The sequence below is a fragment of the Phoenix dactylifera genome, chromosome 4 (assembly GCF_009389715.1).
Source record: "Phoenix dactylifera cultivar Barhee BC4 chromosome 4, palm_55x_up_171113_PBpolish2nd_filt_p, whole genome shotgun sequence".
In the NCBI taxonomy this organism is placed as follows: domain Eukaryota; kingdom Viridiplantae; phylum Streptophyta; class Magnoliopsida; order Arecales; family Arecaceae; genus Phoenix; species Phoenix dactylifera.
In genome coordinates, this window is record NC_052395.1 from 13,028,481 (window position 1) to 13,042,425 (window position 13,945).

A 13,945-nucleotide genomic window follows, 5' to 3' on the forward strand; every position below is an offset into this window, starting at 1 on the left:
CTCCAATGAAAAATCTAACTCGGATTGTTTTTAATTAAGTTGCAGAATTTTTCTCTTTTTTTCTTTGAGTTCCAAAAGAAATAAGCAATGAAACTTTTTTCGGCTTAGTTTGTGCATGATTTTTTTTGTACACTAATTTACTTTGTGAAAAAAATTTCTTTGAAAAGTCCATTTTGAATGGACTTCTTTGTTGTGCGTATAGAAAATATTATAAATAGATTTGCTTTTTGATGAAAAATATTGTGAACTGATTTTTTTTTGAAGAGTCCCACTTTGAATGATTTTTTTTTTTATTTTTGAAGTGACTGTTTTGAAGAGTACTCCTCCCGTTTGTTTTTTTTACGTGCGTTGAGGAACAAAATCCAACTCATGGGTTTTTGATATTTTTTCTTTTTTGTGCATGAAGAAACGAAATCGTGGTTTTTTTTTTTTGCACTTATTTACTCTTACTTTTTCCCTTTTTTGTGCATTGAGAAACTAAATTTAACTCATGGTTTTTTTTTTGCATGCTAATTTAATCTTTTTTTTCCTTTCGTGTGTAAAGAAATAAATTTATTGAGAATAGTAGTTTTTTTATGATTATTCTGAATTTTGAAGATGAGCCAAATTTTCTCTCTTTTTGATATAGAAAATAGGAATATAAATTGTAACAAAGCCTAACCTAGATTTATTGAAAAAAATTATTGCTATATTTGAAATTTTCATTCTTCTCATTTCACGAAGGACCATGATTGTATCCGTCACATCAAAGATTGATGCGCGCCCATCGACTTTTTTTACAAACGTCAACATTCCCACCTTTTCTTATTTCTTTTGATTTTTCGTTTGTTCTGTTTCTTTTGATTTTTTTTTAATTAGTGGCTGGGAATCCACGTTTTTTATTTTTATTGTGTGTGCGTGTTTTTTTGGTGAGATTTTTTTTTTTTTTTTCACTTGGCTTTAGCAAGAAGCTGAAATGAGTGGACGGAAGCATACCCAGTGAACGAGGTCTCTGCTTTGCTCGGCATTGACTTGACCCCGGCTCACTCTTTCCGCGAACGAGATAAGGAGGCGAGAAGGAAAGCCAAAGCCCTCTTCCTTGTTTGCCGTGTCTGCTCCGAGCAGAGCAAAGAGGAAACCGAGGCTGTGCAATGGCGAGCGTTTTCCTATCTTCCATCCTATCAAAAACCAGCCAAGTACTGGGCTTTGCTCAGAGATCGGCAGTCTCTCCGTCTTCATCATCGGATCCACGCAACAGTGTCTTGAAAGATCTGGAGAAGCTAGGGAGAACATTGAAGAGGATCCAGGCAGTGCTTCATGACGCGGAGGAGAGAGAGATACGAGAAGAATCCGTCAAGCTCTGGCTGAAGGAGCTTAAAGAAGTGGCTTATCAAGCAGACGACGTGCTGGACGAATACCATTACGAGGAACTGCGAGGCCAAGCGACAGGCCGAGCTTCCCGCAATGAGAAGGGAGGGGTAGGGGGCGATCAGGAAGAGGTACGTGGTAAGGCTGGTTTATTTTTTTAAAAAAACAATCTATTGATAAATTTAAAACTCCAACAGGTTTCAATTCTGGACGGCATGGGGGATAAAATCAGGGAGATCGGGAAGAGGTTCGATGAGATCTCGGAGGATCGGGAACGCCTCCGTTTAAGAGAGGAAGATGGAAAGCGACGAGACCTCGGAGCTCCGTACCGAGCACCAACCAGCCACATAGTGGATGAGTCAAGTATTTATGGAAGGGAACACGACATGCAGGAGGTAATTAATTTGCTATTTTCTAAGGGTGTGGAAAATGGTATCTCTGTCGTTCCGATTGTCGGCAAGGGAGGACTGGGAAAAACCACGATCGCCCAGTTGGTCTACAGTGACCGCAAGGTAAAACAATATTTCAATCTAACCGGATGGGTTTGTGTATCTGACGATTTCGATGTTCCAAGGCTAACAAAGGCCATCCTTGAGTCTCTTACTCGACGTTCGTGTGATCTTACACAACTAAGCACACTTCAAGATACTCTCAAGGAAGAGGTGAAGGGGAAGAGTGTGTTGCTCGTGCTCGATGACGTCTGGAATGAGCAACAAAGCCGTTGGGAGTCCTTAAGAAGCCCCTTCGTTGGTGCAAAATCGGTGAGAATTATCATGACCTGTAGGAATGATTCGGTCGCCGAGATCATGCAGACAGTGCATCCTTATCATCCTAACTGCTTGTCTCCAGAGCAGTCTTGGTCATTGTTCAGACATTATGCATTCGATGGTCGAGACCCTGAAGAACAGCCACGTTTGGCTGATCTCGGTGAGCAGATTGTCAAGAGGTGTTCCGGTTTACCATTGGCTGTGAAGTCAATAGAAAGCCTCCTGAGATCCACGGCAGATGAAGATAGCTGGATGGATGTCATACAGAGTTATCTATGGGAAGTCGACGAGGATATGAATGAGATTTTGCCAGTTCTTAGATTAAGCTATAGCCGCATGCCAGCACATCTAAAACCTTGTTTTGTTTATTGTTCCATGTTTCCCAAGGATTATGAGTTTGACAAAGATGAATTAGTCCGATTATGGATGGTGCAAGGTTACATCCAGACATCTGGAGGTAGAAGAAGAATGGCAGACATTGGCAATGAATACTTCAATGACTTGCAAAGAAGATCGTTCTTTGATTCCTATCGGTCTAAGTTTAAGATGCATGATATGATACATGATCTAGCGAAATCCATTGCAAGAGATGAGTGCGGGGCAATTGTGAATAAAAAGCTACCCAGTCTCCCTGATGAAGTTCGCCATTTATATGTGGGAGTCGGAGATGAAGAGGAATTTGTGAAATCACTGCGCTCGCATAATTTTAGCGCCTTACGGACCTTGTTATTATGGGATGGGTATAGAGATCAAACAGTAATCCTAGAAATAATCAAGAATCTGCCGCTACTAAGATGTTTACGGACTCTAGAATTTTGTTGGGAAAGGGAAGATGAGATCCCAGATTTACTCAGTAACCTGAAGCACCTGCGCTACTTACGTATCAAATCCCATAATATTGAGAAGGTCCCTGAATTAGTATGCCTCCTTTATCACCTACAAATATTGGAACTTGATTGCCAGAATCTTGCAGAGTTACCAGATGGCCTAGGTAACCTTACCAACCTACGATCCTTTAAAAGACTGCCTGGAACAGTTTGTCAGCTCCGCAACTCGCAGATGTTGGTTCCTGATGGGTACACGTATCTTCAAGAGTTACCCAGTGGCATAGAAAGCCTTACTAGGCTCCGCCACCTACAAATTGCGAAAGGGCAAATTCTCTGCCTGCCAGCTGGGATCGGAAAACTAACAAAGCTTCAAAGATTTCTTGGATGCTATAAAGTGCAGGGTGGGATAGGAGTGTTGAAGGACTTGGTGAATCTCCAAGGATTTCTAATCATCTCAAGGCTCAGAAACTTGGTCAACATAGAGAATGCCAGGGATGCTGGTCTTAAACATAAGCATAAACTCGAGGGGTTGATGCTAGCTTGGAATGCGGTCGACTGCAATAATGATCCGTGTGACAAGCAAGATGATGGATTACTACATCTAGAAGCTTTTCCAGAGGAAAATAAGGATGTCCCAGCCGATAAAAAAAGGGAGGAAGCCATGCTCGAGTATCTCCAACCTCATGCCAACCTCAAAGTTTTGTCTATAAAAAGGTATGGTGGTTCCAAGTTTCCAGAATGGGTGGGAAATTCTTTCTCCTTTGCATCACTTCAAGAAATCCGTATAATTAATTGTAACAAAATACGGTCTCTTCCTCTATACATTCATGACTCTTTTGGAAAATTGGATGCACCCATATCAAAATCCATGCTTGAGAGGGTGTCCATTTCTGGTTGCCGGCAACTCACATCCATAGTAGGGCTGCATCATCTCCACTTGCTTAAAGATCTGAAGATAAAAAATTGTCCTCAACTTCTGCTCTCATCAGAGGAAGGACTGCCATCCAAGCTTCAAGTTTTGCGTATCGAGGAGTGCCAGCAGTTGACGTCATTGCAAAACCTTACTTCTCTCAAAAATTAATTATAAAAGATTGTCCTCAACTCCGACACTTATTAGATGAAAGACTATCATCCAAGCTCAAATATCTGCATATTAAGGAGTGCCAGCAGTTGACATCATTGCCGAGGATGCAAAACCTTACTTCTCTCGGAAGATTAATTATAAAAAATTGTCCTAACTTCAGATCATGGCAGAAGATCAGCTCTCATCTATGCCTGACAAAGTGAAAATTGTAGATTGCCCTGGATTGGTCAACTGGTGCCAAATACAAAGAATCAACTGCATTCAGGTACCCTCCATCCTAGATTTGAAGTGCTCTAATTGATCACTTAAAGAATTACACAATTGTACATTCTCAGATTGTTTGTTTTAAAGCTTCTGTATGAAACTCATGCACCAACAGAGTTCTCTTATTCTCTTTTGCTAATATACTAGGTCTCTTCAGGCAACAAGCTGACTATATCCAACACATGGGAGAACATAATGAGTGGGTTTCATGATTTGACATCTGTTGAGTATCTTTGTTTCCGTAATACTTGGAAAAAACGTAGGCCAACATGGAAGAATATAATGCAAAGAGACCCCATACCCAAACTTGAACAGCTACCCCAACTTGAACAGCTAACCATATGGGGTTGCACGAAAATCCCACCACTACGGTGCCTACCCAAGCTCACATCTCTTCGAAGCTTGGTAGTAAAAGACTGTCCTAGAATCCATTGCCTGCCATCTTATCTGCTCCCATCCACGCTCAAGTGCTTGGTGGTTGATAGTTGTGAGGAGCTAAGGGATTTGCCATTGGCACAACAGAACCGAGATGCATTTGAGGAGCTGCAGCTTGTTAATTGCCCTAAGCTCCAACGGGTGCATTTGAGGAGCTGCAACTTGTTAATCTTAAGAATAGAGCGATGTCCTCAACTCCGGCTTGCACAAGTTGATCGGCAGCCATCTATTCCTCCATGTGTCGAAATTGAAGGTAGCTATACTTGCATTTTGGCTAATTACCAAATTAATAATTGTACTAGCACCAACTGCTCTGTTTCTTTATCTGTCTTTGCAGAGGAAACAGAGAACAAAGAAACAATTGATGATGGAACCCAAGAGAAACAAGTGTTGGATTGTGTGAAGATTGAGCATGCTAACAGTGCAGAACCATTGGTATGGATCAACACAACCCTATTACATCCATTCTTAATTTTTTATCTAAAGAAAATTTTAAGTTTCTTTATTTTTTTTTTGCTCGATACAAAATTAAACATGTGCCGGCATGGCACACAGACATACTGTGCCGGCAGGTGTTTGGCATGAGTATGGGCACCGATATTTAAATCCTTGGTCAACATTAACCAAGTTTGATTGATGTCATCTTCCTTGAATATATAATCTGTTAAATAGAAAAGTCAGTTTCTTGTCCAACTTGATAGTTTATTTGTTGGCATTATCCTGGCATCAATTCTTTCTTATTTTTTGGGAAATGATCTTGCAATCAATTCCCGAATGATCCTAACTGGCCGCACCATGCAAAAGGAGTGGTTTCACAAATAGTCAACAGTAATACAATTGGTTCAGGCTAGAAGCATCTTTAGGTGCGCCTTTTCCACTGTTGTGGTTGTGTGCTGATAGCTTTCATTGCTACCTGCTGTGTCTTGTAGCTTGCAAATTGATGATAACACAAGCAAGCTGTTTTTTGGGGTCATGACACATATAACAAGGCACGAGAGCACCTTGATTTTTACATGCCTATATAAAGGTTAGAAATTTGAAGCATTCGTTTGAACCCATTCATGAGTACCTTGATTTGGCAGGATATGGAGAAACTTGGAATAACTTTAGAGATAGTTCTAGATTAGAATACTTAATGAATGAGGATCCATAAAGCCAACTCTAAATAGTTGGGAAAAAGCTTGATGATTATAATGATTAAGACATCTGGATGTCTGCATTAATCAATGCTCCAAGAATTTCGAACCTATCAAAATTTGTTAGCAGACATCCACAAGCATACATTTCACAAGGGTGGATCTTAGGATTGGTCTTAGAACAACTGATATTCTAGGTGTCAACATGTCGTGTGTGCATTGAACTTTTTCTTTTTTTTTATTTCCCAGCATTTTGCAAACCAGAACAATAGTCAGCAGAGGTGAGACTTGTCTCATATTAACCAAACTTATGTAAGTACCAAACCACTCTTCAATATTCCTTAAACACGGAAAGAACTTAGATTAAAAGAAGAAATCAGCATTGATACCAAGGACTGCTACCTTCTCAGAAATCCATGAAAAACAAGATAGAAAGGCAGGCATATATGCCAACTTTGAATTGGAAAAAGATGCACTGCCAATTACATTCTGGGCGGAATGTCTTAGATAATGTTTTCCAATCTTGAACCCATCCATGGTTTCCTGCAAATCATTTTGTTCTAGGGAAGATGATAGACTCCTCAAGCATAAGGGCGAACAGCAACGTTACGTTGCTTCTCTTCTGAACATGGAAGAGGTACACTTACTGGGTCCCATTCTGTAACAATATGTATATTTTTCCTGTGATATAATAAGATCCACCACTCATCCTAATTTAGTTACCTACATGCCATAGAGCTACCGCCCCAGTTGCATTAGCAAATCTCAAGTTGATTGGGCAAGGTACTCTATTTGCAAGAAGAAGTCTCTTTTCTTTTGGAACAATTTTCAAAAACAGGAATCCATTTTTAAAGTACAGGTAGGTTAGGTTTAGCAAGACTTGTCCAACTCACATGGACAAGAGAATTAAAAGAGAAGCAACTTATAGCCGTTTTAGCCATTTCATAATTTTAGCTTCAGCTTGGCCTCCCAATAAGTGATCGATGTAATTGGACCTAATGCATGAAAAGTACTACTAATTTTTTTCCTAAGCAAAAGAGTACTGCTAAATTTTTTCCTGCATTTGCCCAAACTATCATATTTTCAGCTTTAGAAATTAACCCAAATCTTTTCTAGTTGTTATAGATGAGACACAAGATGTGGTCAAAAAAACTTATTTTTTAATGAATATGTATACTGATAAACATATTAAATGGATTCCAAAATTAAAATATCTATATTTGTTCTAAACAGAGACGGATACAGTTTAGAGTTAAGGGCATCTATAGCCATTTTGAACGGATATGGATATATGCCGGATATTATTTGTATCCATATGTTGATATCTTAATATAAATATAAGTCAAATACTATTTGGCTATAAATCAAATTTTTAGCAGAATTTAGTGATGAAAATTGATATTCATTTATATAATCATAAAGGATAGGAATAGAATTTATACGATACATAGATAACTAAGGATTTAATGCATGATTATTTATAAACCTGCATAGAGACGTACCTTGTTAAGGGTCGAGATCATGAATTATCTATTGTTAAAGAGCTTGTAAGAAAAGTTATATATAGATATAGAAAATATATAGAAGTTATTAATATTGACATTTTAAACAATAAGGCTTTGAAAATATCATAAAGAATAAAATAAAATATTTCCATTTTCATTTTTTTATCAAAGAGAAAAGGGTTTTTATAAAAAATAGAGAATATACATCAAACAATACTTAAGGATAGATAAAACAAACTACTTTTATAAAGCAATAATCATGTCATAGACTCGTGTGTGAGGGCTTGCCATTCATTCTAGGGAATGTTGGCTCGAATCCAAGTTATACAATTTATTTTATTATATTTTTTTACCAAATACTTGGATCTAGATTGGAAAAATATTTAAAATCAAAATCTATAAATAGATATCCAAATTTGGATCTAGATCTGATTAGATATCAAAATTTCTAATCTGAATCAGATCCGATTTGGATACGGAAATGGTGCTGTTAGATTATATCGGACCTATTTTTAGCCCTACTCTAAGGGCTCGTTTGGTTCGCGGAAAAAGAAAGGGGGAAAGTGTGGTCAACGAGAAAGTAATGAGATGCCTCTTGTTTGGTTGGAGTTTTCAAAGGAGAGAGATGGGAAAGTTATATTCCCATGGGAATATGATTCCCACATTTCATGGAAAAGTCTTTCCCATGAGAAATATGGGAAAGTTACTTTTTCATGAGGCGGGAATCACTCCATCTTTATTTTTTTCCAAAAAGGCCCGCCCTTCAGCATTAAAAAGGCATTAAAGACCTAATTTTTATTAAGGGTATAATAGAAATTACACATAACTTTTTCAAGAAAGTGGATGGCCAACCAAACATAAGCACTCTAGAAATCTGTCACTTTTCCATGTTTAACCAAACATGCCAAAAGTATATTTCCTGGCATTCTCTTCCTAGGAATATTCTTCCTAGGAATCATATTCCTAGGCGGAAAAATGCTTCCCGCGAACCAAACGAGCCCTAAAGCTTATGTATCTAGGATACTGCTTCTTGAAGTTGGAAGTCCAGTCTCAATATTCTTTTTTTCACTTTTTGGGCAACCCTACAATGTTTCTCTAACTTTTTTTTAATCTTTTTTCTTGTGTGAAGTTTATTTTTCTAGTTATTAGAAATTTTCTCTAGCTTCTTATTTTGAGTAAGAGCATAAAATTAGTGAGATATAGAGATAAGCACATGACTAGAAAGAGAAACCAATGAAGGGCATGGTTCTAATTCTGCATTCTTACTATTCTACAGGCAGACAGCAGTGTTGTATCTCCAATATCTGATGACACAACTGATTGCAACATGGGTCAATTCCTACAGGTTGGGTTCCCTTCTGGTTGCAACTCGCAGTCCGCGGTACATAACAATGCAGAACCATCGGTATGGATTGGAACAACCCTATTAAATCTATTTTGAACTTTTTTTAACTAATAAAGAATTTTAAGTTTTTTATTTTCTTTTGTTTTGATACAGAATTGAACATGTGCTGGCATGGCGCACACACTATGCCAGTAGGTGTCTAGCAAAGGTATGAGCACTAATATCGAAATCGCTCTCAACATTAACCAAATTGTTGTCATCTTCCTAAAATCTATAATGTGTTAAATACAAAATTAGTTTCTTCTCCAACTTGATTGTTTATTTATTGAAATTATCTTGGCATTAATTCTTTTTTAATTTTTTGGGAAAATGATCTTGGCCCCTCTTAAAGATTCCTTAAGCACAGAAAGAACTTAGATTAAAAAAAGAAAATAAGACTGATACCAAGAACCATTACCCTCTCCACAATCCTTGAAAAACAAGATAGAAAGACAGATATATGATGCCCTCATTGAATTGAAAAAAGATGCAATGCCAATTATATTCAAGGCAGAATGTCACAGATGAATATTTTCCATTCTTAACCCCATCTAGTGATTCCTGTAGATCATTCTGTTCTAGGGAGGACATAATGTGATTATTCTGCTTCTCTTGTAAACATCCAAGACGTATACTTACTGGGTCCCATTCTATAGCAAAATTTATATTCTTCTTAGAACGTAATGAGATGCACCATTCATCCTAACATGGTTACATAGATGCCATGAAGCTAGTGGCTCAGTTGCATATCAGATCCCAAGTTGATTGGACAAGGCATTCTTTTTGTAAGAATAAATCCTTTTACTTTTGGAACAATTTTCAGAAACAAGATCCATTTTTTGAAGACAGGTAGATTTAGCAAGACCTGTCCAACGTAGACAGACAAGAGATAAGAGAAACAACTTATTGCCCTTTTAGCCATTTCATAATTTTATCTTCAGCTTGACCTTTCAATAAGTTGTGTAATAGGACCTAACACATCAAGAATACTACTAATTTTTTTTACTAAACAATAGACTACTACTGAATTCTCTTATGCATTTGCTGAAACTATTATATTTTCAGATTTAGAAATCAACCCGAATCTTTTCTAGTAGCTGTAGCCGAGACACAAGATGTGATCAAAAAAACTAATTTTGATAATATAAGGATCCAGTTTTTCATATATTCTATGATTTTTAACCAGAACAATGTACAAGTAATCTCCACAAATAAAGATAAGAGGATATAAACATGTGGTCAAATGAAAGGATGTATATATAGCCAACTGATTTAGCTAACTGGCTGTTTGATATAGCATGGTCTCAATTTTTGGTTACCCAAATATTAGATACAGTCACTACAAAATAGATCATATTTGATCAGGAGGGTCATAACCAAAATATGACTTGATGCTTCATGTCCCATACCACAGGAAAAAGAGCCAAAGCAAATAAGATGAACATCTCTTGGGGAAAAGAATGTTGAAATGGATGGATGTTAAATTGTAGAATAACATGAATTGTGTGCGGTGTTGGGTATGTAGATATGTCTATTGAGAAACATTGTTAAGAGTATCTAAATAAACAATGCAAAGGCATAGAAGAAAAATTCGAGGATAGCATGGTAAGAAGAGTAGCTAAGACAAGTTTGAAGGATCAATTACTAAACAATCGTACTGCCGTGCACTTGCTCGGCTAGCATCATCTCTTACCATTTGGGCAAGAAGTCAGGAGTTCGATTCTGGTTGGAATCAGCCCCCAAGGTTGTATAGGGTGGGAAAGGTGGGGAGTTAGACTAGCCTCTACTAGTCTTGAGGGGAAAAAAACTAAATAGTCATGCCATCTGAGCAAAAATAAATGGAAGGCTCCTGTGATGTTAATGATAAAAATGAATGTCTTCTCTCAAAAAAAACAAAAAAAAGATACAAATGAATGTATAAGATACCGTCTAAAGTATGCGTCCGGCATATTGCTACTTGAAGATGAAATTCTAGTCTCCATACCCTTTTTCTGACTTCCTGGAAAGCCCTTCATTGTTTCTCTAGCTGTTTTTTCTTTTTTATTTTCTTCTCGTCAAGTTTTCTTGTTGTTTTCTTATAAACAAAGAGAGAAAATTTCGCTAGCTGCATATTTTGAGTAAAAGCACGTAATTAGCGAGATAGAAAGATAAGCACACATAACTAGAAGGAGAAACCAATGCAGGGCTCATACGAATGGTTCTAATTCTCCAGTCTTCCATTTCCAGTGGGCAGAAAAGGAGCTTTAGGCAATGTGAGATGTTGTTGCTGTCAATCTACAATTACGTCCTCAAGAATGGATTTGAAGTGAAGACTTTCTTAGTGCAATGCTGTGAGTTGTGCAAGGAATGGTTGGCAAATTCCTCACAATTGTGTTATTGTTATGTTGTGTTGGAAATTTGCATGAACTCTGGAGTTTTTATTAAGTAAATCTAAATCCCTAGGGGTCTATATACTCTATGATCTTCCAAATGTAACTGTTGCACTTTATGATCTTGGAATACTAGAGTATGGCATCTATGATGCATGTGGTCTCGCATATGCAGAGACATGGAGCTTCGTAATCGCACCCAACTATGGAGCTTGCAGAACTCTGACCTTCTGTATTTAGTTGCTGTAAAACCTAATGTATCTGTGGCTTTGCTAATGAAGTGGAGGTTTCTGATATGGGAATTATCTATCGTGTTGCAACTGCCTCTGAGTAAAACAAAGGAGCTTGAAAGCTTATATGATCTGCCGCACTCGGTGCACCCTGTAGGTGTGAGGATAAATCATTGTGGAGACTCACAGCAGACCAAACATACTCAATGAGATCTTTTTATCATTTCATTAACAGTGGTGGTGCTCTCTGCCCATATTATAGTGCCATGTGGAAAGTAAATGCACCTGAAAATCAAAATCTTCTCTTGGTTGGCGCTTGAAAATTGATTACGAACAGTAGACATTCTGAGAAGAAAGGGATGGCAAGGGAGCCATTTGTTTCTGCATTGCTCTTATAGCGAGTGTATCTGGTTCGTGGTCAAGATTTGTCTGAAAATTAAAGATCATCCTCCATCCCTACTTTTCTTGTGGATGTCATGTAGATCGATGAGAATCAAAAAAGATGCTTCGGAGAGGTTCAGATCAGTCAGTCTTGTCCATTTATTGGGATTAATGGAATGAACAAAATGCAAGAATTTTCCAGAAGAGAAGCCATCCCATGATTCATGGAAAGTCCTCTGCTTCAGTACCCTGTTTAAGTTCCTTTTCCTCCACGTCTTTCTTGTGTATTCCTTCTGCTTTATACTCTCTTCTTTCTCTCTATATTGAATGGTGGGAGGGGCCTCCCTTAGCCCCTCATTCCTTGTTATGAAAAAAAAAAGAAAGAGAAAAAAAAAGAAGCAGCCCATTTATTCTAGATCTCTGCTAAAAAACTGCAGCTGAAGCCGTCCCTGTCTTTGTGCATATTGTGTAATAGATGATTGTTTTTAGCCCACAGATTTACTAGTTAGACCTTTTCGTCATACACTATATGCAGCGACCTTCTTGTCTGTGAAATCCAAACGGACGAGAGTTCCTTATCAACAGATGGCATAGTGCTGCTACTTCTGTTATATGTATTATATGCAGATATCCATAGCTTCTATTTGGCAAAATGAAATATGTACGACAATAGAAAGACCGAATATAAAATGCAGCAAACATGGAGAAACTCAATTCAAATGAATCTGAGGCAGCCTTTATCCGGAATAAAGGCAGGATATGCCAATGGAAATTCTGAAAATCTTGATGCAGAACCCAAACAGTGTGCAACACCCGAATCAGATGTCTCTGCCAAGTATTTCAAGTTGTGAAGCACAGAGAAATACCCAGTTGAATCATACAGGAGCCTGATCCTCCTTCCCTGACACAACATCTCACAAAAAACACCGAGTGGAGCCTGATAGGCTTTGGAAATGTGCCAACATTATGGATAATGTTAAGCATCCAAAAGCTACATGTGATGCAGTTCAGAAAATTTCTATCATCAAGTGAGGGACGTTCTGCAATAATGGCATCCCAGTGCAGGCACATACTGCTGCTTAGTGGTCTGTATTCTGCTGTTACCATTTGTTGTTAATGCCGCTTATTGCTTGTTTACAAGTATCAAGCTCCAATTATATTAAAGAAATCATGTTCGAATCATCTTGGCCTGGATGATGTGAGAAGAGTAAATGGGCTGAAGCCGGCGGCAGGGCAGCCGACTTCAACCCAGCCCAAAGAAACGGGGAAGGGAGTTCCTGCTTCGTCTTCCTCGGAGCCAAACTGCCGCGGAGCTGCGGCCACTCCGCAGCAGTTGAACTCCCCGACCATGCCGGGGAGTTAGAACGGCCACCGGCCGTTTCGTGGCGTCGTTGCCTAGAACCTCGTGGGCGACGCAACTGCCCGCGAGCTTATCCGCTGCGGAGAGGCAATATAAAAGCCCTCCTCTTCACCCTCCGGAGAGCGCCGAGCTCTCTCCTCCCTCCTCCCTCTCCTTCCTCTCCTCCTCCTTCTCCGGTGACTGGTGTGCCACCCCCGCCGAGCGACACCAAAACTCCGCTTCCGAGCCCTGTTCCGAGATCTACTTCCTGTTCGGAGCTCTGCCGCCTTCGCCGCCACTAGCCACCGGACCTAGCCGCTCCTCGGCTGAGACCCGCCGCCTCCGCCGACGCACCGGTAGCCCTTTCCTTGTTCCTCCGGTCGAAGCTTATAGGAAGTTTTTTCCTTTTCTCCTGTTTCGGGCCAAACCGAGAACGATCTCGGTTTTTCCTCCGCACCGGCCGGCGGCCGCTCAGGCCATCCACCCCGCCGGCTTCCCTCTTCCTTTCCTCTTTTTCCATTTTTTCTTCTTCCCCTGTTTTCTTTTTTTTTCTTTTTTTTTGGTCAAAACGGTATTTCTTCCCCTGTTTCTGAGTTCAACGGGTTGAAGAGGCCCATCGTGGGCCGAACTGGGCCACGCTTGGGCCTGTTCAATGTGAGCCCAGTTCAGCCGCTTTGCACCCTAATGGGCCATGGCCATTGTGGGCCAAACTTGGGCCATGTTCAGCCACTTTGGGCTCTATTGGGCCCTTCCCTTTGTGGGCCAAATTTGGGCCCTATTGGACCGTACCAATTATGGGCCGAGAATGGGTCCTTATTGGGTCGTATCCAATATCAGCCAATGCGGGCCTGTTGGGCCGTGTTCAATGTGGGCCAAG

The 13,945-nt window shown here is 39.4% G+C and overlaps 1 protein-coding gene across 1 annotated transcript; it reads left to right on the forward strand.

The window, feature by feature from the left end:
* Positions 1–962: 962 nt before the first annotated feature.
* Positions 963–4,599, forward strand: LOC103699839 (putative disease resistance RPP13-like protein 1). The gene is made up of 3 exons (XM_026801556.2): positions 963–1,478; positions 1,545–4,290; positions 4,437–4,599. Exons 1-2 carry the CDS (start codon positions 1,131–1,133, stop codon positions 4,020–4,022), a joined length of 2,826 nt encoding a protein of 941 aa, XP_026657357.2. The 5' UTR covers positions 963–1,130; the 3' UTR covers positions 4,023–4,290; positions 4,437–4,599.
* The last annotated feature ends 9,346 nt before the right edge of the window (positions 4,600–13,945 follow it).

Excerpts from the sequence above, each read along its gene's own strand:
- LOC103699839 (XM_026801556.2), top strand. The coding sequence starts at position 1,131 with ATGGCGAGCGTTTTCCTATCTTCCATCCTATCAAAAACCAGCCAAGTA. Across the intron at positions 1,479-1,544 it reads TAGGGGGCGATCAGGAAGAG|GTTTCAATTCTGGACGGCAT; the intron begins GTACGTGGTAAG and ends AAACTCCAACAG.